At 38.8% G+C, this 23,354-nt stretch overlaps 1 protein-coding gene across 4 annotated transcripts; it reads right to left on the minus strand.

Moving 5' to 3' along the window:
* Positions 1–1,472: 1,472 nt before the first annotated feature.
* LOC106516585 (poly(ADP-ribose) glycohydrolase) lies at positions 1,473–23,233 on the minus strand. 4 transcript variants are annotated; one of them, XM_014007016.1, is made up of 18 exons: positions 23,099–23,233; positions 22,446–22,580; positions 22,272–22,360; positions 21,499–22,196; positions 21,197–21,319; positions 20,919–21,005; positions 20,490–20,564; positions 18,397–18,489; positions 17,465–17,613; positions 12,693–12,772; positions 12,539–12,599; positions 12,293–12,368; positions 11,130–11,277; positions 7,979–8,057; positions 7,466–7,574; positions 4,664–4,769; positions 3,472–3,600; positions 1,473–1,720 (listed from the first exon to the last, which is right to left on the minus strand). In XM_014007016.1, exons 2-18 carry the CDS (start codon positions 22,562–22,564, stop codon positions 1,545–1,547), a joined length of 2,397 nt encoding a protein of 798 aa, XP_013862470.1. In that variant the 5' UTR covers positions 22,565–22,580; positions 23,099–23,233; the 3' UTR covers positions 1,473–1,544. The 4 variants fall into 4 exon arrangements, with proteins under 4 accessions (XP_013862470.1, XP_013862469.1, XP_013862468.1 ...); XM_014007015.1 differs by lacking the exon at positions 23,099–23,233 and adding an exon at positions 22,650–22,834; XM_014007014.1 differs by lacking the exon at positions 23,099–23,233 and having other exon boundaries at positions 22,446–22,833.
* Between the last annotated feature and the right edge of the window lie 121 nt (positions 23,234–23,354).

A 23,354-nucleotide genomic window follows, 5' to 3' on the forward strand; every position in this document is an offset into this window, starting at 1 on the left:
GGGGGGTATTATGCATTTTCCAGGCACATAGTTTAATTAATTCTACTCCACAATTAAGTATAGATGTTGTATATATCAAATATAAAGTATAAAAATTAATTTGACTTTGTAAATGCATCATATCTAAATGCCTTGAAATTGGCCTCTGTCTCTTTATGAACCTCCTACCGTTTCTGACACTCCCACTTCAGCACGTCCTCACAATGCTTCATGCCGTTTACAACTTTTTGTAGGAGCGTTGTGCTTTGTTTTAAAAAAAAAAACGACGCAACATTATATAATATCGGTTTTGGAAAATGGCTACTCAGGATACAGTTGAACGCTACTCGAATGATCCCGTCCCGTCGGACCCAGAAAGTATGTTTTCTGAAGAATCGAAGCGAGTACAGAGACTTTTACAAGATGTTTCAGCTTGGTAACATATCTCACAGTCATCCTCTTATGCATTAATGTCAATGTTGAGCTATTTTTTGCAAAGAAACTATAAATATAGATCATTGTGAACATATATTTTGCAATGAAATTATAGTGATTTGTAAAGAAATATTTCTCCCTCTGCTATTCTGGTGGAGCTGTGTGGGGAAGGTGCAGGGGAGGGGTGCTCTGAGCTCAGCTGTGGACTGATCTCCAGGGAGGAGCTTTGTGTAAATAGGCGGTGCTTTGTACCAGCAAGCGTTTAGGCAGCTCCACATGGGTACCACAGGAGATTCAAGGATTTCTCAAACATGCATGAATGAGTCAAAGCAACACTCTGGGTATGTTTTTGATGAGGGAATATAATGATACAAAGTTCCAAAAAAAGTTGGTTTTGCATAATAACTCCTTTAAATAATAAAATGACTACTGAATTGACTTAACTCCATTTTATTTAGAATTCAAAACAAAATACATCAAACATGTCAAAAATGAACATAAAACAATGAAAAATGTACACTAAAATAGTGACAAATTAGAAAAACAAATCAAAGTACAAKCTCAGTCAGGAAAGATTTTTTTCTTTAAATGTTGATAAAGTTGTAGTCAGAAACAGCATTTCTAACAAAACAGATTATGTTACAAAGAGGTAGGCTGCTCTTTAAATCAAACTGTTTTTCTGGGAATACYTGAACCTTTCCAAATGTGATTCTTGTTGTTTGTTTCCTTTAACTTCATTTCTGACAGCCAATTCAATTAGGCTGAATAAGTGTGGGTATAAAAAACAGGCAACTTGACAAACTGAGAAGATGGATGGCAACCTTTGCTTCACCATTATAATCACAAGTGCGTCACACTGGAGCTCAATCTATCGCCATTTTACCCACTGCGACAAAATAAAAGCAACGGCAGACCGGGTCGTAACGAACCACCTTCTACCTTTCAGCAGCTGTTTAAAACAGCTGCTTATGTTCAGGTGTCAGTGATAAACACCACATCTTGCTTTATTCACAGCAAGATTTAACAGCAAGTAAAACTAAATAAATCTCAAGACAATATTAGAAGATTTCAAACTTATTTATTTAWTTTTTAATCTAAAGAWAAAGCAGTGACTCATCAGCCACGCAGCCTTAATGGCTCTCTGAGGGTGTGTGTAGTCTGGTCGAACCTTTGTCGGAGTCGCCCGGCGCCTCGGAGGAGCTGACCTGTGAGTAGATGAAGGAGTAGAGGCTGACATCGGGGCGCTGAGTGAGGCTGCTCCTGCACACCGAGCTGTAGTACTGCCCCAGGAGATCATACACCTCCCCTGAGACACAGACAAGGAGACTGTGTGCATCATCTTCTTATTATAAACGGCCTAATACCCAAGGACTATAAATACTGTGRGTTTTCAGGATCAGAATAAGTAACTACATAATTATTTTGTAGAATATGATATTATTTAAAAGGACGTAGTATAATCGTAATGTTGGTAAAGCTTTTTACATAAATGCGTATCTTCCATCATCTTTCATGCAAGAGTTTTATCTTATAGTGAGTGAGGACAAAAAAAAAGCTAATTCAGACAAACCTTGTGTTATGCTGGAGATGTCACTTGAGCAGTTAGGGTTTGCAGTACTATGTGGTGAGGATGACGCTCAGCTACTGCCGAACTAAGTTTTAGCTCAATAGCTATGTTTACATGTGCACAATTCTTTGATCGAATTGAAATACATTCAAATTAGATAATCTGAAAGTATAGTTTATATGGACATAAAATAAATCCGATCATGCACCAGGCTTTTATTCAGAATAGAAGTACTGACGTGCAGAGTTGTAAACTTTCCCTAAAAAAACCACAAAAGAAGTTCTACTTCCGTAATGAACATAAACAAAGGTCGAGTGTCTCCTGAGCACCCAGAATTGACCTGCACCAGGTTTTAATAGCGTTGGAGATGTTACTGCTTTCCATGTTCCTACACTTTCGACTTTCAAGGTGTTCATTTTGAGCGCTTTCAAAGTTAGTAAACTTAATTTTGTGTCGCTAACTGACCGGTTTTGGTTCCCTGACATATTTTGTCCAAAGGTGGAAATATGAAAGGTTGACAAAGTGAGCATATGTTGTCAGTCAAGTCAGTTTTCCACAAGCAGAATAACATGAACAGAATAAGTGTTTATGTGCACGCCATTCAGATTATCAGTCAGCATAAATCACCCCTCTCATTGGGATCACAAATTCATTCAAATTCAATTCAATTTCAATTCAAAAATAATTTATTGATCTCAGAGGGAAATTAGGTGTTGGTGTAACTCATTTAACTAAAGAATTATTGTAGAAGCTGATGGCTGTGGGCAGGAAAGATCCAATCCAGCTCAATCAGATCAGAATATTCTGATTGGGGCATTTACGTTACACATCTTTGTTCTGATTATTTACATCCATTTAAACATGGCTACTATCCTTTAAAACTGACAGAGTTAAAAATCATAATTGTGTTGACTGAGATAAATTAGCTGTGGTGGCTATTTTGAATAAGACTGACTCCAAACGTTAATAAGTTGTAGATGTACACTCAGTGATTACTTTGAGAGTTTCATTAAACTCTGTCATGTAGTTCATGAAACATTTTGCTATCACTACAGACAAACACACAAATGTAAAAAAAAAAAAAAAAGTTGAGTAGGTCCGCTGGATAAGTTATTTGTTGAAACAAAACTGGTTGTTCACACGCAAAGAGGACCATCAGCCTAACTACCGATCATTWTAGGCTGATGGTTCTCTTTTGCATGAGAACAATTTTCGATTGTTACTGTTAAACTTATTGATCCACTATGTGAAAGTACTGCTTATAAGGCTGAGTTTACCTGCAGCTCTTCAGATTGAACAAGTCTCATGGAGAAGAGATGAAAAACAAGAAGAACTCATCCAGAGGACCTACTCAACTTTTTTTGTCGATTTTTCTACCTAAATTATTGAAATGCATCAGGACAAACAGACACAAACAGACAAAACATTACCACTTTTGCGAGCAGACAATAAAACCCCAAGAGGCATGCAGGATGTCTGTTCACCCTTACCAACACTGACGTTCCTCTGAGTGAGGAAAGAGTGCATTTTGTGGACATCTGTCATGAGCCGACTGTCACCAAAGGTGAAATAAGCTACGTCTCGGCCCGCCTCAGCAGCTGCCAGCATCTGGATCAGAGCTAGACGAAAACAAGACCGTTAAGCCTCAAAAGTGAGAGTGACAGAATTTGCTTGATTATTACATAAACTAACCTAAACTTTTTCATAATAATGTTAGCAAAGTTTGGAAATTCACCACAATGTAATTGCAAGTAATAAAAAAGTGCTTTTGTATTTTTGTTTCAAGTACTATTGCATAAATAAAGGTTTGAAAAGTCAAAATGCTGCGGATGTTTCCWTTAAAATTAAGCTGCAACAGCCTCTGGAGCCTGTACAGTAAAAGGTAAGTAATCAGGGGAATAGGTCTCACCCCCACTGAGAACTCTGGATCAGATACAAAGCAAAGCCGGGACTGGTCCCGGAAAGCAGTGAATATTTTAAGAGACTGGATTCTGCAAATATGTCTGCTGATTAATTAAAGTTGAGGGAAACTGCCAAMGCAACAAGCAAAACTGAAGGAACTTTTTCTGAAGTAGGCTGAGCAGAATTACCTTTCAGTAATGCCTCTGCTCTACTTCAGCTGTTTTCCTCAAAAGTTATTTAACAGAAAACTAGTTGCCCTAATGAAGGACAGCTTCTAAMCTGGCAATCTCTTCCCCACAGGTACAGTATGTCATTAAGTACACAGTAGTTGATTCTGCCAATTAAAAGGCTGTACTTCACTTTGGTTAACTAACAGACATATAATGATGAATGTTCAGAATTTGGGGTRAATACGGCAGAGTATAGCCGTATTTACCCCAGCTAGAAGAATTCTCCTGAAGCTCCCTGTTCAGCAGCACTGACACAAACGCAGAGCTGCAACAGATTGATGGACTCGGGCCGACGATCAATTCCACTATTAATGTAAGATATTAACTTTGTCATTTGATCAATAGGAGGAAGGTAAAAGAAATAGGCCTTAAGTAAATGAACGTATTCCSAGAAGACAAATGGATGCCCGTATGAATCTGCAGGAGCTTTTCAATGTGAAATGTATTCCATCCAGTAAAAYGAGTCCAATTAGACATCCAAACTCACAGGGATGAGCTCAGCGTTTTTCTCCACAAAATCTACTGACGTCAATGTTACGCCAGTGCTTACCTTTSAGACGTGTGTCACCTCCAAAAACACCACAGCCCCAGTTCCCTGTTGCCACGGCTGCAAGGTTCTGACTTTCCTTCTCAGGCTGGGCGAAGCCACAGTAAGCCTAAATGAAAAACACACGAAATGAAAATAAAAACAAACTTTGTTGTGATCCATAACAAATACTTCAGAAGAAACCGTCTATCTGTAATGAAGAAATTGTAGTTTTTGATATGTGGGTGAGTAATTTAAACAGTGTAGTAGCAAGAGACAAAAAGCAAAAAAACAAGAATGTGMCTTTTTTATTTCTGTTCCATATGTGACATTATTCAGCTCAAGTCCACATAAATTGGCTTGAGACTGAAATTGGATTGATCTTTGATCAGTAGAATGGTGCCATTTTCGGACCAGGAATAAACGTTTATCTTTTAAAGCCCTGTCACACTGTAATATTTTAGATAATGTATGCCAAATTATGAAATTTGTTTTATGTCTAGATTAGGGATGCACCGATATGAAAATTTCAGCCGATATCGATATCTGATATAATTATTGCTGTTATGGCCGATAACCAATATTTACTACTAAAACAATATCGGTATATGTATATTATATTATACACATACACACAAGCACACTTGGGTCTGTTTCTACTGTATACTGTAAATAAACAACCATACCTCTGACATGGCTCTGCTTCAGTTATTCCTGGCCGTGCAGCATCAATATCACTATCGTTATCAAATGGATGCCACTCAATCAACCATTTCCCCTCCCAAAACAGAAACACAAAGCTAAAAAGWGGGAAATCAAAATCGGATGTTAATATCGGCCCAGTTTTACATATCGGACCGATACCGATATTCTAAAAAAATGACCAATATCGGCCGATACCGATATGAATACCGATAATAATTTTAGGCTTTGGGACGGTTAGTTTTTGTGCATTTTCTACACTTTCTGAAATTATGACAACGGATTCTGCTCCATCTCATCAATAACTGACGCGAGGCGGTACCCGACGCGTCAAAATCGAACACAGAGGGAACCTTGGAAAAGTGTYAATATGTGACRACWTSGGAGTGAGAATGGGTTGAAATAYCACTAAAYAGCYARAATATTGTCCAGTTTATTTGTTAACATCKTTGCTTTCACTGAATGYAAAATGTAMTGATACAAATCCAAGCATAACTCATTGCTAATTATGTATTTTTGYTAGTGTCACCCATCCCCACCCCGCTTCACTCGCAGGTGGCACTCCAACAAATTGAGCAGTGGTCCTCTGGGAGCAGGAGAAGATGTCTGCTAAATCTTCAGTATAACAATTTGGCTACATAAATCATAAAGAATATATTTGTAAAACAGCATCCAGAAGAAAGCATAGAGCGACTTGTAAATTCTGCAGTGCTTCACTTTCAGAGATGTACAGGGACAACGTTAAACCTTTAATGTCACTAACGCTAGCTAACATTAGCAATCTGCCTCTGTAGCAAAATTCTTTACTCAGCAATACACAGAGATTTTGTCAATACTAGCTCTATATATTAAGTTAGTTACATGTTTACAGAATACTCTCTTTTAAAGGTCCTGTCACACTACAACCTATGCCAACTTTTGAACAATTTAAAAACATCTACATTGAAGATAGAATTGAAAAAATCAACAGGAAGCTTCTTTTTGGTGTGTACATAATGTAATTCAAACAAATTGATCAAATATATWACTTTTATTAGCAATTTAGACATAAAAATTGTTTCAAAAGTTGGCATAAGTTGTCTGGAGTGACAGGGCCTTCAGGGAACTAGTTTTTTTGTTTTGTTTTTCTGGTCTTGTCTCGGTCTCGATACAGCGTGGTCTTGACTACAACATAGATGTCTTTAAAGTTGGCATAAGTTGTCTAAAATGTTATAGTGTGACAGGGCCGTTACAATTATGTGTCAGGGTGGCAGAGTGGTTAGAACCATCGCCTCACAKTGAGAAGRTTGCAGGTTCRCCTCCCAGCTTTTCTGTGTGTAGTTTGCATGTTCTCTCCATGTGAGTGTGGGGTTTTTCCAGGTACCCCAGTTTTCTCCCACAAACCAAAAATATGCATGTTAGGTTCAGTGGTAACTCTAAACTGTCCCTAGGTGTGACAGTGTGAATGGATTGTCTTCCTGTGTCCTTGTGATGGACTTACGATAGGCACCAGCTGCTCCAGCTAGATGAACAGTATGTATTAAAAACTGAAAACCCACACAAGTGAGCTAGAGCATTAGACGTTAACGAGGAAAGCTCAAGAAGGGCTGTGACCATTTATTTTCACATTAAAATAAAATGTAAATGGATTATAAGAGCCTAGCTTCCCTCTGACCAGTCATAAATTCTTCCTGTGAAAGAGCAGCTGTGACATTTCACTGAACTATATTTGAAATGGGATTGATCTTTGAGTTTGTGCATTCTTCACACTGTTGTCAGAGCTGTCAAACTCGTCTTTGCCTTTTGACAGCAGACCTGACAACATCAACATCTTGATTTTCCATTACGAGCAGGCTTAACTCTGCCACAAAGGTTAGACGTAAGCTTTTTATTCTTTATTATGTTTATAGATATAGAAGCACTGTTTTGTATAATAGCATCACAAATTTATATTTAATTTAGTTAAATATATTTTCTAAGAAAAAACAGGCTCGTATTTGTTCTTTGTCATCTTCATCTCAAAGTTAAGCAAAACTGAAACAAAAAATATTATTTTACTCATTTAGACCTGCAGAAAAAAACTGTAAAGTAGAACACAACTGTCTTAAGCAAGCTAAAAACTAACAAGGCAATAATAAATTTTACCTTATTAAGTTCTCGATTGATTTTGCTTGGCTGGAACTGTTCGAGGAAGCTCCTGAACTTTAGAGCATCGATGGCCACGATCTCAGTGCACCTTCGCTGCCAGCCGTCTCTGGGGAAAAACAAAGATGTGTACATTTAGTGCACATCTTCTATCAAAACATGCTAACAGATAGTCATCAGGTGATATATTTACTTAGAAATGTTCGTAAACCAGTCAAGGGAYAGAATTTTCACTTCCTAATACTGGTATTAATGGCTCATATACATTTTTTCTTACAGCACAAACAAGTAACCAATCTATACATTGTAAGACATTGATAAACAAGTCAACCACAAGTTCGCAGTGAATAAATGTTTATAAGCATGTCATTAAGGCTTATCCTCTGGGACTTTAAATGTGAGTACATATCTTGGCAATCCAAAATGAAACGTTTTAATRAAAAAACGTTTATGTGCTTTTACAGTTTTTTAAGTTAAGAGTTTTCCACATGAAAGGAAGTTAGAGATACAAACCTTGGAGTTGTGTCCTGGTGGCTGCCACTCCACCTGTAGGTCTCATTATAACCTTTGTATCTGCTGTACTGCTGCGTTCCTAACAAACAGCAACATCTATTCAGCTASATTACAAAACAAGCAACAACAACATAAAGATGATCATTACTTTTGAATATAATCAAAACTGAAAACTTCCAGTTGTGTTGATAATAAACCACTGAGAAGCAGACCAGATTGCACTGCATTAATAAGCATATTGATTTTTGTTTGATGTGTAATAAAAACCACGACATCATCCAACTTCAACAGAGAATCAGTAAGATAGTGGTATGCATTCAAGCATACATAAAAAGTTTAAAAAACTGAAAAAGTCCTTTTCAGACACCAATCGATGGATTTATTAAACGTCCGGTACGTGAAATGCTTGTGGACCAGTAGAAGAACAATTAATGTAAACCACTGAAAGACCGGCAGCTGCCTGATGAGAGAAAATTCACGTGGTTACTCTTCACGCTTTGAAACAAACCAGCAGCAAGCGACCACCAGCCTGCAGGGAAACACTTCACACCCATAAAATGAGACTAAAAGAGGCCACAAATTAAGTTGCCATTAATTAGTGCTCGTTTGTACCTGACTGCTGGGGGGGGGGTTTCATGCTGCAAAGTGAATAACCCAGGTGATTAGAGGGCTTTGAGCACATGAGCACAGGATCTGTAGAGCTCACTTTGTTCAACCTGATTGTTCYCAAAATTAACTAATTTCTCTCATTCTGAAAAATAAAGATACTCATTTTAGTAGATAATGTAGTTAATAATTGGGGGCGGCTGTGGTGTAGTGATAGAGCAGTCGGCTTTGGGACCCACAAGTCACAGGCTCGACTCCCCGCCATTCCCACATGCCATTTGTGTCCTTGGGCAAGACACCTCACCCCTAATGCCTCTGATGTGCATCCCATCAGTGTGTGAATGTGATTGGCACTGATTAGTCTCCATAGATGATTGTACATGTTAGCTTTGTAGAGACCTTATAGAGTGCTGTGTGAATGGGTGAATGAGGACACAGATTGTAGTGTGAAGCGCTTTGAGTGTCCTGGATGGATAGAAAAGCGCTATATAAGTACAGTCCATTTACCATTTAATAAAACCAAATATGATAAAGCAGAAACAGCTCTACAAAAACGCCACTCATGAACACAAACCTTTGTCAAAAATGTCAAGGAAATGTCTGTTAAATACAATTTCATAAGGAATCCAAAAAATTGTAATTATTTATTGTCTATTATAACAAAATCCAATTAATCAAAACCAGAAAAAAACTTTAACATGACATTTATTGGTTCTTTTATTGGGTCCAACCATTTTTTGCATCTGAAAGTATGTTTCAAGAAGAAAATTAATTATGCTTTTGAGATTTATGCAACCCAAAAATGCCCTTTAAAAGTTATTTACAGAGCAAAGATGATCAAACCCGACTTGACAAAGAGCCAAGTGGTTGTTAGTTATTCCTAAATAGACAATAAATTCAGTAGATCTGAACAAAAATCTCCTAAAGGTTGTTTCATTCATGTGCAAAAACATGGAAATAAAAAGTCTCTCTTTTGTGGCTATCCAGTCACTGAATGTCAGGAGTGTCTCATCGCATTATCAATGGAAGGCAAGTTGTTGTTTTAATTAAAAATCCAACTCGTTGGTCTACCCATGAGCAAACAAAATGTTTTATATTAGAAGTATAAAACAATAAAATATATTTGCCAATCCTAAAAATCGCTGAAATCAATGTACAAGAATTCTGTAAAATAATAACAAACCCTACTGTAACGCTTCCAGCCTTTGTACATTAGGCGTGCACATTCCCCGGTCAATACGGCCATCAGTGAGTCACATGACTTCTCCTTGATACTATTTATAAATCTGACCGCCACAATGGCAGCCAGATATCTAGCAATCAAGAGAAACTTAATTAGCCAGAGCACTTGTGCAACTTTCAGTGCAGAGGTACAATCCATTAGATTCTGTACGGTATGCCAAGACCTCTCAGAGGAGAAATGTGATTTACCGCATGGCCACAACGCAGCTATGGCTTGGACTTTTACAAGAGGGGACAAGAGATACAGGCTGTGTTTAATAAAGATGATGGAATGGAAGAGTCCATTAGTGGAGCAGGTCTTGGGCTGGTCTTCCATCTATAATTAATTCTAGGCTCAAGTAATAAAGTTAAGTGGAGGCACGGGAAAGATGGCCGGCAAGACGTCTGAAGGTGACTCTGTAGAACCAGGAAATGCAGTACGACTGGAGATAGGACACTGTCTGTGATTCCTCATTTCATGTTTTATTTTAGCACGTTTTACGCCGTTCTTTCATTTTTAATATTAAGTTTAAATGAAGGACGTACATTTTTTAAACTTCTTTTTTCCACTTAAAATCAAAACCATGTTTCTCCCTTTTCTTTTGAGATCTGGATTAAGTAAAACACAAACCTTAAGGAAACTTAAGGGGTTTGTGTAAGGAAACTTAAGAAAAATAGATGTTTTTACATAAACTCACGATATAATCCTAAACTCCCAGGATGACAACTAGAAATGTGTTAGTTTTGTTTTTAACTAGCTATTGCCAGTTCTGATTGCTGAGGTTCTTCATCAAACCCAATCAACCTGCTACAACAGTTAAGACAAGACATATAAAAATAGTGGAGGAAAAACAGAAGGGTGCCATCAACCTCCTGCTGGGACCCCTCAAGTCTAGCTCTTGTTACCGGGTGTCTACTGGCTGCTGGCAGTCTTGTTTGTTGTAAACATTAAATTGTGAAGCACAGGCAGCAAGAATTACTCAACAGAAAGACCCAGCAGAGTAATCAAGACAGCCAAGTCTTCATCTTCAACTCTGACTCTAACAGCCAATCAAAAGGAGACACTGTCAAGGACAGACAGAGGAAACAGAGTAATTGCCATAAGCATTTTTCAGCTTCTTGCTGAGTCAGAATAGGTTAAGGTAAAGTTGTGCAAAAGTGGCATCATGTTTTGTTTGACCAGAAAGATGTGGGAAAAAGTGTCAACCTAAATGTTGTAGATCTGATTCAGATCAAAAGATTAAATCGTGACTAAATAAACAGTAAATTTCATTGGATGAAAATGATTATTTGGGAAGGTAAGGGGTAGTTTGTCATCACTGACCTGTGATAACTAGACATTCATTATCATCCAGGGCTTCCGTGAAGAGACGAGACACAATTAGCTCGGGATTAATGAGAAAACGGATTTCCTCTTGAACAAGACCAGAACCGATGACCCCTCCTCCGACAAACTTGTTGGCAAAATCCACCTAAAAGATAAAACATTTGTTTGATGAGAAAAAAAAATCATAAAGCAAGAACATTTATGTAGCATCTGCACATTTTCTGTTGTATCCACATCTAAGTGACACTTACTGGGGCTGGAACAGCTTCTCAAACTTAGGAAACAGGTGCACACCTCATAAAATGGTCTCTGGCCTTTTTCTTTTTATTTGTGACAGAATGTGTGACAAGCTGATTGGGAAGGTGGCCTGAGGTGCTGGCATTACTCAGGCACTCTGTCCACAATGCCAACATGAGCTCTGAGCGCTCTCTGGAAGCGGTGTTTATGCATGCAGCTGCCAGCAGCAAATACCAAAGCAAAAAAGAAGAGTGTAGTTTTATAGCCCAAACATTTACCTGCTGCAAAAATCTTCTAATTGGGGCTCATTTTTAATTGTGCGATACACAAAAAAAAATGCACTTTTCAAAAGGAACATATCTTACATTTTTAGAGTTGACAATTGTTGCTCAACGGCCTGAAGGCAGTCCAGACCAAATCTTTGACAACCCCAGGAAAACACTACCAGACAGTGAGCAATTTGAGGGCAGATTTCTTCCATACTGGTTACCCAACACTGGGACAATGAGCCAGACTCTAAAGTCCGCTTTGACAAGCTGTCAGAGGCTCACCCCCACCCCCACCCCGGCAGAGCATCCATCAATCGGAGCTACAGCAAGCCCCCTGGAGCTGGTCATGTGCGCACATCAGCTGTCAGTTCGTGGCGACTCGAGGCAAACAAAAGGTGAAAGTCGGAGGGGGCCGTGCTGACAGAGTACAGGAAGCTCGTCCGACACGGGGAGCAAAGGAGACCCAGAGGCCCCGACCCCAGTCCCAGCACAAACTCCCTCTGACGTGTCACGGCCTCCCTACAGGCCTTTTCAGCAACGGTAAGCATTCTGGGTGGAAGAATTCAGAATGAGGAGGCACGCCTTCCTTTATGCAAAAATAACTCCCTGCAAATTCAATTCACACTTAAAATTTACACTCCTTCTGCGTCTTACCTGAAGCATTCCATAACCGTCATGCTCAATGGTTCCTTTACACGTGATGTGGAGCTTCGTGAGCAAAGTCTTGGAGCTGAAACACAACAAAATAATAATTTTCACTCGAGTCACTATGAATAAGATCACAATCTCCAACTGCTAACAACAAAATCTATTGATTTAATACGTTGTGGCTCTCTTGGATGCTCCCTTCTGAAGGGGTCACCAACAAACTTCTTTACAAAATTAATAACAGCATCAGACCTTCTCCAGTTGGGCGGTTTGTCCAGTTTTCGTCGGCTGAATGTCACAAGTCCAGTCGGCACTGCAAAGCAGAAATGTCTCACTTTTATATGAAATGATAGAAAAGGAAATCTGCGCTGTGTTTTTGCCTGAAAATATTAATATGACCACTTACTCTGTTGAGTGACACTTCTAAAATAGCTCATCAGGGTTTTCAGCTTTTCCATTTTCTTTGAATTGGAYCCCTTAAACAATCTGAATGCAAAAACAATCCGATTTAATGAGTTTATTTATTGTTTATATTTGAAATAATGTGTTTTTTTCTTTCAAATCTAAAAAAAAACACTTTTAAACACATGCAAGTTTGCATCYTAACCTAACACCAACTCCACAAACTAAATCCCGAACTAGCAACAAAAACAGCTCCCTGCAGAAYCAGCGCTTTACGGACACACAACCTCCATTTTAGCCATGTGAGTTCAGTCATGCTTTAACTTTTGATATGAATCAGTACATCTCTCACTCAGCTTCCTTTTCAGCCACTAGCCGATTATGTAGAAGCTCCCTTGCTGTTACGACAGCGTATTTGCCCCCGGGCTGGCCATCACAGGGCAACACTCTTGCGATGGCCCAGCACTCATACAAAAAAAAGGGAAGAGGGGGAATCATTAGAAAGCCCAGTGTCCCTTTTAAGCAGCAGTGTCCTCAGGAGGCAAAAAAATCCAAGTACCCATGCTTGCATATAAAGCTGCTGGCACAGATTTGAATGCACCTTGAGCATTAAGCCCACCATTTCCTTCTTATGGCTCCATAAAGAGCCACACAGCTCACCTCACATGTTACAGTAAAAAGAAAAGAACATTTATGGAAAGGAAATGAATTAATGACAAAAGCTTGGTGCACTGAGAGCCCTTCGAGGGCCGGGGGAAACTCTTTCACTCAAGCCATCTCAGAGCTCTCATTTCTCTTTTTGTTGTCAATGTGGCCCCAAGAAACAGTCCTGCCTCTTGTAATCCTCAGGGGAAGAGAGGTCTCTGACATAAGCTCACCGTGAGCGAGAGCAGCCTTGTGGTCACAAAATGTAATATTTATTTTGAAGAACAGAGAATTTAATACAATTATAAAACAACTTGTAATATGTCTCTTACAAATATAGGGAAAGCTGCAAGTTCATGTGGCTGTGTTTGGTGTAAGAGTTGGGTACAGTGTCATTGAAACAGGCTAAATAATTCCATTAAAAATAAAGGGAAGAAACACATATTTTAACTAAAGAATGTGAATAAGCTGCATTTTGAGACTCACGTTTTGAACTGTTTAACAGCCTCTGCTAAAAAAAAAGCCATTGGCATTTTCTATTGTCAAAAGCAGCCAGCAGTCAGTGTTTATCCAATTTCCTCTTCCATTTAGGTAATTACATTGTGATTCCAGCAGATATCAGGGACATGACTGAGCAGACATGCAGACAGATTTTACWTTGCATCACCATTACTAATAACCTTTACAGGAAAGATTTGCAGGGGGCATAAAGATTACATTGCAATTTGCCAGTGGCGATGCTTTTATTAAACCTATAAAGAGAAAAATGTGGAAAAAAATCATAATTGCTAGAGCAAAATGACACCATAAAGGAATGGTGTCCAAAAGAGTTAAAGAGTTAGAACATCAGCATTAAACAGGAATTTTAAAATGGTGCTCTTCTGACTCGTTCTGATAGCAATCTGATATTTATTCTGCATATTCTCAGCACTAAAACTGCCCTGCTGCATCAATGAGCACAAAGGACACACCTCACAACTTTGGCTTCCAGCTTGGTAACATCTCGCCAGAATAACAATTCGCTTTTATAGTCCTGCAATTAACTTTACAGCCCTGCGCCAACAATGAAACAACAAGATATTTTCAAAGTTTGCTGTTTACTTTCAGAAAGTTAAAAAATAAAAAAATTTTAATTGACAATAGGGCAAATGCTTTGAGGAGAACCAAGACATTATTGAGAAACAAAGAAAAAGAAAAACAAGTAGGAGACCGAACAGGAAGAAGCGTCAAACTGTTTTTTATTTTTCTGAAAAACCTAAGAGGGAAAATACAGTGGGGAAAATAAGTATTTAGTCAGTCGCCAATTGTGCAAATTCTCCCACTTAAAAAGATGAGAGAGGCCTGTAATTGACATCATAGGTAGACCTCAACTATGAGAGACAAAATGTGAAAAAAAATTTGAGAACATCATTTTGTCTGATTTTTAAATATTTTTTTTTGCAAATAATGGTGGGAAATAAGTATTTGGTCACCTACAAACAAGCAAGATTTCCGGCTGTCACAAACCTGTAACTTCTTTTTTAAGAGGCTCCTCTTTCCCCCACTCATTACCTGTATTAATGGCACCTGTTTGAAGTCATTAAYAGTATAAAAGACACCTGCCCACAACCTCAAACAGTCACACTCCAAACTCCACTATGGTGAAGACGAAAGAGCTGTCGGAGGACACCAGAARCCGAATTGTAGACCTGCACCAGGCTGGGAAGACTGAATCTGCAATAGGCAAGCAGCTTGGTGTGAAGAAATCTACTGTGGGAGCGATAATCAGAAAATGGAAGACATACAAGACCACTACTAATCTCCCTCGATCTGGGGCTCCACGCAAGATCTCAGCCCGTGGGGTCAAAATGATCACAAGAACGGTGAGGAAAAATCCCAGAACCACAAGGGGGGATCTAGTGAATGACCTGCAGAAAGCTGGGACCAATGTTACAAAGGCCACCATCAGCAACACACTACGACGCCAGGGACTCAGATCTTGCAGTGCCAGACGTGTCCCCCTGCTTAAGCCAGTCCATATCCAGGCACGTCTGAAGTTTGCTAGAGAGCATTTGGATGTTCCAGAAGAGTATTGGGAGAATGTCATATGGTCAGATGAAACCAAAGTAGAACTATTTGGTAAAAACACAACTCGTCGTGTTTGGAGGAAAGTGAATGCGGAGTTGCATCCAAAGAACACCATACYAACTGTGAAGCATGGGGGTGGCAACATCATGCTTTGGGGCTGTTTCTCTGCAAAGGGACCAGGACGACTGGTCCGTGTACATGAAAGAATGAATGGGGCCATGTATTGTGAGATTTTGGGTGCAAACCTCCTTCCATCAGCAAGGGCAATGAAGATGAAACGTGGCTGGGTCTTTCAGCATGACAATGATCCCAAGCACACTGCCAGGGCAACAAAGGAGTGGCTTCGTAAGAAACATTTCAAAGTCCTGGAGTGGCCTAGCCAGTCTCCTGATCTCAACCCCATCGAAAACCTTTGGAGGGAGTTGAAAGTCCGTGTTGCCCGCCGACAGCCCCAAAACATCACTGCTCTAGAGGAGATCTGCATGGAGGAATGGGMCAACATACCAGCAACAGTGTGTGYCAACCTTGTGAAGACTTGCAGAAAACGTTTGACCTCTGTCATTGCCAACAAAGGATGTACAACAAAGTATTGAGATGAACTTTTGTTATTGACCAAATACTTATTTTCCACCATTATTTGCCAAAAAATTATTTAAAAGTCAGACAAAAWGATTTTCTCAAATTTTTTTTCACATTTTGTTTCTCATAGTTGAGGTCTACCTATGGTGTCAATTACAGGCCTCTCTCATCTTTTTAAGTGGGAGAACTTGCACAATTGGTGACTGACTAAATACTTATTTTCCCCACTGTATGATGACTGATTATAAAGCCACTAAGAAATATGGAATTCATAGTCAAACGGCACACTCCATTGTATATGTATAACACTATTTCCATCCAAATGCACCATTATATGCGCTTCCTTACGCCACTCTTTATCAATGGTGCCACATATCTTAGGAAACGCACATTTAAACAGCATCTAGATCAGGGATGGGCAACTTGAAAAAGAATTGTGGAAAGGGCCACAATTTTTTGTTGACACTTTGAGGGCGCCACATATCAATGCACACTTACCCAAATATAACAAAACTGCCATTTTAAACATATTTATGTATATACGCTTATTAAACCAACATATAGTACAGTAATTTAACATATGCTCGAATGCATATATAACAGTTGTACTCTTGTTTTATAAAAATGAATACAAAATGTTTAAAGCAAACAAAAAGTAAACACTGAAGTGCAACAGTATAAGACGCCATGAGTGCAGACTCCTGCGTGGTTCTGGTAAAACGATGTTTATGTACTTGTAACTTCAGTGAACTTCTCATATTTAGCTTTGTGCAACGTGTGGTGACTTACGCTATATTAAAATCCTTCACGGCAGAAAGCGTCTCTAAGCAGACTAAACACACAGGTTTGCCTTGAAATTATGTGAACAGATACCTCGCAAAATAAAGAGCTACTTTGAGTGCTTTTTATAAGTAAAGATTTTGGGGTTTCTTTTGATGGGTGAGGGCTGGGCCAGACAGAAGTCACCCATGCGTCAAATACGGCCCGCGGGCCACCAGTTGCCTATCCCTGATCTAGTTAATCCCTGTCATAATACAATATTTATCATTGGAGCTGCAAAAAATGAAAGAATTTTCATTGTAAATAAAAATGAGAAGTCCTCTTCTTGTTTGCTACCCTTCAATACAGTCGACGTTTTTTTAAAGTGTCTGGATGCATTTGCTGTCACCTTCAGCATGACAACAAATCAACGTGTATGTTGAAGAGCAGGGCTCACAGATTTGTTTTTGCAACAGTGTCATTGCATCTCACAGCTAGTGAAAGGGAGCATGCACGCAGTAAATAAATCAAAATAACCACCAGAATGATACAAACAGGATATAACCTGAGTAAAGGTTGTATGATTTAACGTCCAGACTGAGGATAAACTAACTAGTAAAAAAAGTATATACAGTAGTGCCCCATCATGGAGATGGAGCTAGTTGTCCCTGCAGCATAATTTATACCTTGAATAGTGAGTCAGAGTCCCCCCCGTCCACACGTTACCTGAAAAAGTTGATGTCTGGGTAGTTGCAGTGCTCAGTCTCTCTTCTTGGAGGGAAGGTGCAAAAGAAGGCGTTGRCAAGCAGACAAGCCACCTGCTCCTGAGACATGGTGATGGAGTGGCTCATGCCTCTTTTCAGAAGGGGTATAGGCTGGAGGAGAAATGACGGTACGGACGAAGAAGGGCAAAATCATTTGTTTTGCTAATTTAACAAACAAGACAACAAAGAAACTTGCAATGATGGAATCATTTAGAACTGTTGAGTCCTACGAGCGAGCGATAATAAAGGACGAAACATGCTTGTTTATATGAGATATAATGCAGATCACAGGCTTACAATTAAAGGCAATAAGCAATAAGTAAAGCACATTTTGGTCACATTATTGCCAAGTAAATAAAAACACTACTAGATGAGTCAAACTCAGAAATCTTGATAATCTTGATAATTTGTCATAAAAAACATTCTTGGAAAAAAATATGGAAAAAAAATTTTTTTTTCAGCAATTGTAAAGCATTGGACACAGAGTCTGATCATTTTTCTAAACTTGTAAAAAAAATTGTTACCTTCAGAAATAGAGAATATAGTTTGTATGTATCCATCTATGATCCTCTGGAAGCATTTTATTTCTGTGAGCCAGTTGAATTAAACTAAAAACGTGAAAATAAACGAACAGATGCAAAATCTAAATTTTATAAATAAATAAACACTTGGCCAAATTAAGACACCAGAAAACGTTTTAATGAGACGATTGATTGGCTGCTAAAACACGCTGGCCGTCAACCTCTTAATTGGAAACAACCAGACGACTCGGAGAACTGATCGTGTGTCTCGACCTCGACCACAAAGCAAATCTCAAGATTATGTGTTGTGTTGTGACTTCTGGGTATGACACAGTGATCTACTGGTGGTCCATTAGCGAGTTACTGGAGTTACCTTGGTGCAGAGCTCGGATGCTCGCAGCGCTAATTGCGCCATGTCTGGCAGCAGAGAGTCAAACAGATGCTCGGCAGCATCAGGCTCCAGGACCTTGGAGAGAGCAGAAAATCTGTTGATGTTTGTCGTTTTAGCCATAAAACTCAGCGTTATTAGTCCTTCAGGCTGATTACTTTAAGATGTTCATAGAACTGGTTTGAACTCGATCAGAATTTTGTTAGATTCATTAATAACATAAAGTTAAATTTTTAAAAACACAGTTTATCAAAGGGCCATTACACTGTGTAAACATATCTGACAGAAACAATGACTAACTTCTCCTATATTAGAGATTTTAAAAGTTATCGGAAATCTTACTTTCCTAATTTGGTTTTATTTATTTGAATAGTTCCAAATATTAAAGCTACAAACCTGCAAATCGTGACTCCACTTTCATCAGACAACAAATATTATAAACTACCTATTTTCACACCCAGCAGCTCCAAAATGTCACAATGATCAATCATGGAGAAATATTATCAAGGTTGCACCGGCAAGCAAAAAAAACTGATTAAACAGCTTTCCAAAAAGAGATGCAAATGACCAAGTGTTTGAAATAAAACGGAGCGTGTGTGCCCAGGACAAGAAGACATTTATATTATGGCAAAGGAAGCCTGACTAAACACTGTTGTAAGTAATGGCCTGGCTGACATCATAAACAGCTCCTAAGGGCGTAATAAATGAAGCCAGTGGACGTGGTCGGAACAGCAGAGATAGCTGAGGTAATAAAGGCCAAGCTGTGTAAATCAGCAGCAGACAGTTAACTATCTGTACATCTTAATATGAGTCTGCACATCACACCAGACTGACAAAGCAATCAAGCAGGAGTGAATCCAGAGCCACAGACCCCAGGAAATGTCCAAATTCTGACTTTAAATAAAGTAAAGCTCCCACAATAATTTAACACATCGTGTTCCTGTTCAGATCCTGTCGGGTCTGAGCCGTGAAGCAGTCGGCCTGAGACAAACCAAACGGTGTAAATATGAATCATTTTTTGTGCTCGTAAGTTAAAAAAAAAAGCATTGGTTGAGCTACAAAAGAAAAAATAAAACCGATGCTGTCCATCAACAGCTATTCAGTTATTCATGAGGAATACGCGCGGAGATGAATATTCAATGAGGGCGCCCGGCCCGTCACTCCGTGCCACTCATGTGTATTTTTCTCTGACATTCAAAATCATTTCGCCTCAATACGGCACAGGAGATGAGGAGACGTAAAGTGAAAAAAAGGAGTGCATTTCATTGCACTGTTACCGTCATTTGACTTTCTCTAAAACACTACACCCGACAAACTATTCTGATTTGCCTTTTTTTTTTTTTTTTTGATATATCATGTAAATATGAAAGAAGCGTTTCTGCAAATCGCTTTATTGGTTCTTCGAAGTACTTAGAAAATCTAATTTCATCATTCAGTACAAGCAAGCCTGTGGCTACAACCTGCTTCTACGTCGAGGCTTTTTTCTGATGGAATTCCCGTTAAAACATATTTTACGACATGCAGAACACGAGGCACACAGACTGACGGTACATGATTGGATTCAAGTATTTCCTGCAACGTAATACTTGTAATGTCAGCAATTTCTATTCCTGACAAGCTAGTAAACATGACCTTTTGTTTAAAGATCCAATTATTTTTTTCAAAACTTCTACTATAAAAAGGTAAATTGATTTTATGGCAGGTTTGACACCCTGCAGAACTTAACAAAAAAAAACTTTCTGATAGTGAGAAGATCCTAAGATTATATGGCTGACAAGTGGAAGCTGCAAGAGTTGATAAAATTAAATACAATGCTGGATGATAGCAGATATAAAAACTGAAGCAGTCACCGAGGCAATTCTAAAATATTAAGTTTTGTTTAATATGTTGTTTACAATGTTATCTGCTTTGTAAAGAAGTGTTAAAATTTGATGTTCAGTTGGAATGAGACTAATCTTGTAATATGTTAATATGTACTATATATTTGCTTATATTTATCTGTAAAAAGAAATAAGTATTTTTATCTAGAATCATCAGGATTCACTATAATAAATAAAAAAAATGATAATAGTGCATACCTTAGTGCAATACCAATCCAACGCTATGAAGTCCCCGCTTTCTGCTTGTGGCGCACAATATTTCAGTATGGCATTCTGCTAGAACAAAGTATAAATAGTTCAAAGCAAATGATCCTAAAATGTTTCTCAATCAAAATTCTGAATCAAATTATATGAAACTCTCAAAATTATTTGTATTGCCAGGCAATGTGCCTTTTCGTTTGTTAACCTTTGGCGCCATCTTGTGGCGAAGACAGTAACAACAACTACTGCAGCTAGTTATTTCCAATGGATGATAGACTTCAGGTACTTCAATTTTCTAACTAAAAAATGTGTTGCATGGACGAACAAAAACTGATATAATTAAACAGATTTTACACATTTCTAAAAATAAAATAAAATAAAATAAAATAAAAAAGCCCAGAAACACAGATCCAAAGAAAAACTTGCCTTTAGCTCATCTGCACTTTTATATTTCTTGGTTAAAGTTTCCTTGATCTGTTCCCAGCGTTGCTTTTGTTGCAGGTTCTGCAGCTCCTGTGGAAAAACAATAATGAGCCTCAGAGGAGTGAACCAAGTTAAAAGTGACGACTTAAAACAAGCTTTATTAAACATCAAAGGCTTTACGACAAGTAAAACTTGACACGTTTCTGTTTCTTTAGTCAGACAATCCGTAACTGACAATGTTTTTTTGTACTTAAAAGGTATATAAACCTCTGAAAAATTACCTCATCGTTGACAGGAAACACGTTTCTGCTCGAGCAGGGCATCCTGACGTGGATATTATCCCAGGTATCCATGAATTTAGACGGATATGGAACAGGAACTTTACAGCTCTGAAGAAGGTCTGTCTGTCAGCAGGTTATAAACATTTAGTGTTACAACATGTTTGTGTGCACAATATAAGCAAACTGTTACAAACAAAAATGAAAAAAATATCGAAAACAATATTTTATACGTGTGAAGCTGCAAAATTAGAACGTTTGTTGAAATTAATGCTTTTTGAAACAAAAGATATAAGTTCTCTAACCCGTATCAGAACGGTGTGCTGGCTAGGATCGTCCCTCAATGGAAGAATGGTTCCACCACATTCTGGCATTCTCTTTAGCTCACTGATCGGTGTTCCCAACCAGCTGACATCTGCAGGCGTTGTTTTCTTGTCTCGATCTCCTTCCTCTGAAGACGTACCCGGACAGCCCCTTTTCACAGGTAAACTCTGGGATGAGCCTCCTGAGAAGAAGTCTGTTATTTTGGATCTTTTTTTGGCAGAGCCCTCGGTCACCTGTTTCTCAAACTCATTTTCATCCCGCGAGTCTCTCTGTGTAAATCCACTTCCTGTAGAATCCTTTGAAGCTGGGCTTTGAGCAAAGTCTTGCGGCGTTAACAGTTGTGTATCTTCATCCACGTCTGACACGGACGACTTCTCTGTGTTTTTACGGTTTAAAGACGAGGCTGAACTGCTCTGAAAGCCGTCCGTCACTCCCGCATCTTTCCGGCTTGGGCACTCTTCTGTTGTGTTTGGACCTTTTGAAGGCTTGACCAGCCACTGATCAAGAGTATTTCTGATCTTCTGCTGTGGTCCAACGCCGGTTTTTTTAAACAAATCTTTTTTCTTTTCGTCCAGCGAACCGTCTTCTTCTTTTTTTGTTCGAAGATCCATCTCTGGCTTGTTTTCCCTTTGCACTTGAGATATTTTATTACCTGTGTTGTGAATACGTAAAGATCCACCTGAAGGAACAGAAATAGTTTTATGAATATGCTGTCACGCACTTTGTTGAGGCGATCAATATCTGACCAAAATACCTCTGTGAAAAGATGCAAGTGTGGCTGGAATATTTGTTTCAACTTTTTGCCTCTTTGCTGATGGCTCAAAGTCTGTCAGTGCACTCATTCTGCACAACAAGCAGAAAATAAATTAAGACAGGTTTATATTAAACAAAACAAGGTCGGGCTTTAGGTAGAAAGATGTGTACTCACAGCACAGCTTGAGCAGAACCCAAAAACAAAACGTTGTTTGATTTGGTCCACGCTTGATGCCTTGCCAGTTCTTTTCTCAGTAAGGAAGCAAGTTTTAAAATACGCCATGATGAAGCCATGTATGACACATTCCGACTGAAACAGAGACGTTTTTACACTGTAGACTGCAAATAAGTGATATTCTGTTTTAAGTGTTTATTTTACCTCCTCCCCGTGACAGGTTGCTAGACCATTATCAAGCGACTAACTATGCTAACTGCCTACTAGCTTCAATGCTAACGAGATTTTCGCAACACAAATGGCTGTTGAGCCAAGGTTCGTACCCGGAAGTAATCCGTACCCAATTTCTCGGGAGCGCGCACAACAAAGCGTATCAACAAAACTACGCATCACGTTTAATGTGCGGTTTTTTTTTGTTTTTTTTTTTCTTGTGTGTGTCACGGCAACTTAATACGTTCAGGTTTGGGGGAGAAAGGCTCGTCATCATGCCGGATATTAATTCCTGTGATTGTCAACAAAATTGCTCTATTTAATTAAAGTAAAGGGGAAACAGTAAGCAAATTTCTAAAGCAATATTAGCCACAGCTGCGACCCGCATAATCAACACTGCGCGTTCCCGAGAATATGGGCATAGATCTTTCGGGGCTACTTACCTCGGCGCAACACCGGTCGGTAAAACTCAAGCAAAAATAATACAAGTCATACTGTCGCAAACATCTTTGGAAATTTCTATATATTTGTAAATTAAAAGATATTTAAATCACGCCATTAAAAACGAATTTGGTTGGGTTTCTATTGCCAATTTTTTTTCTCGCCAGAACGTCGCAGGCATATGACGTCACCACTACTGAAACAACGCGATAATTGACCGAGCAATTAAAAAAACTACCAACAATTAAATGTTAAATT

This window comes from Austrofundulus limnaeus, unplaced genomic scaffold (genome assembly GCF_001266775.1).
Source record: "Austrofundulus limnaeus strain Quisiro unplaced genomic scaffold, Austrofundulus_limnaeus-1.0 Scaffold39, whole genome shotgun sequence".
NCBI classification, from domain to species: Eukaryota; Metazoa; Chordata; class Actinopteri; order Cyprinodontiformes; family Rivulidae; genus Austrofundulus; species Austrofundulus limnaeus.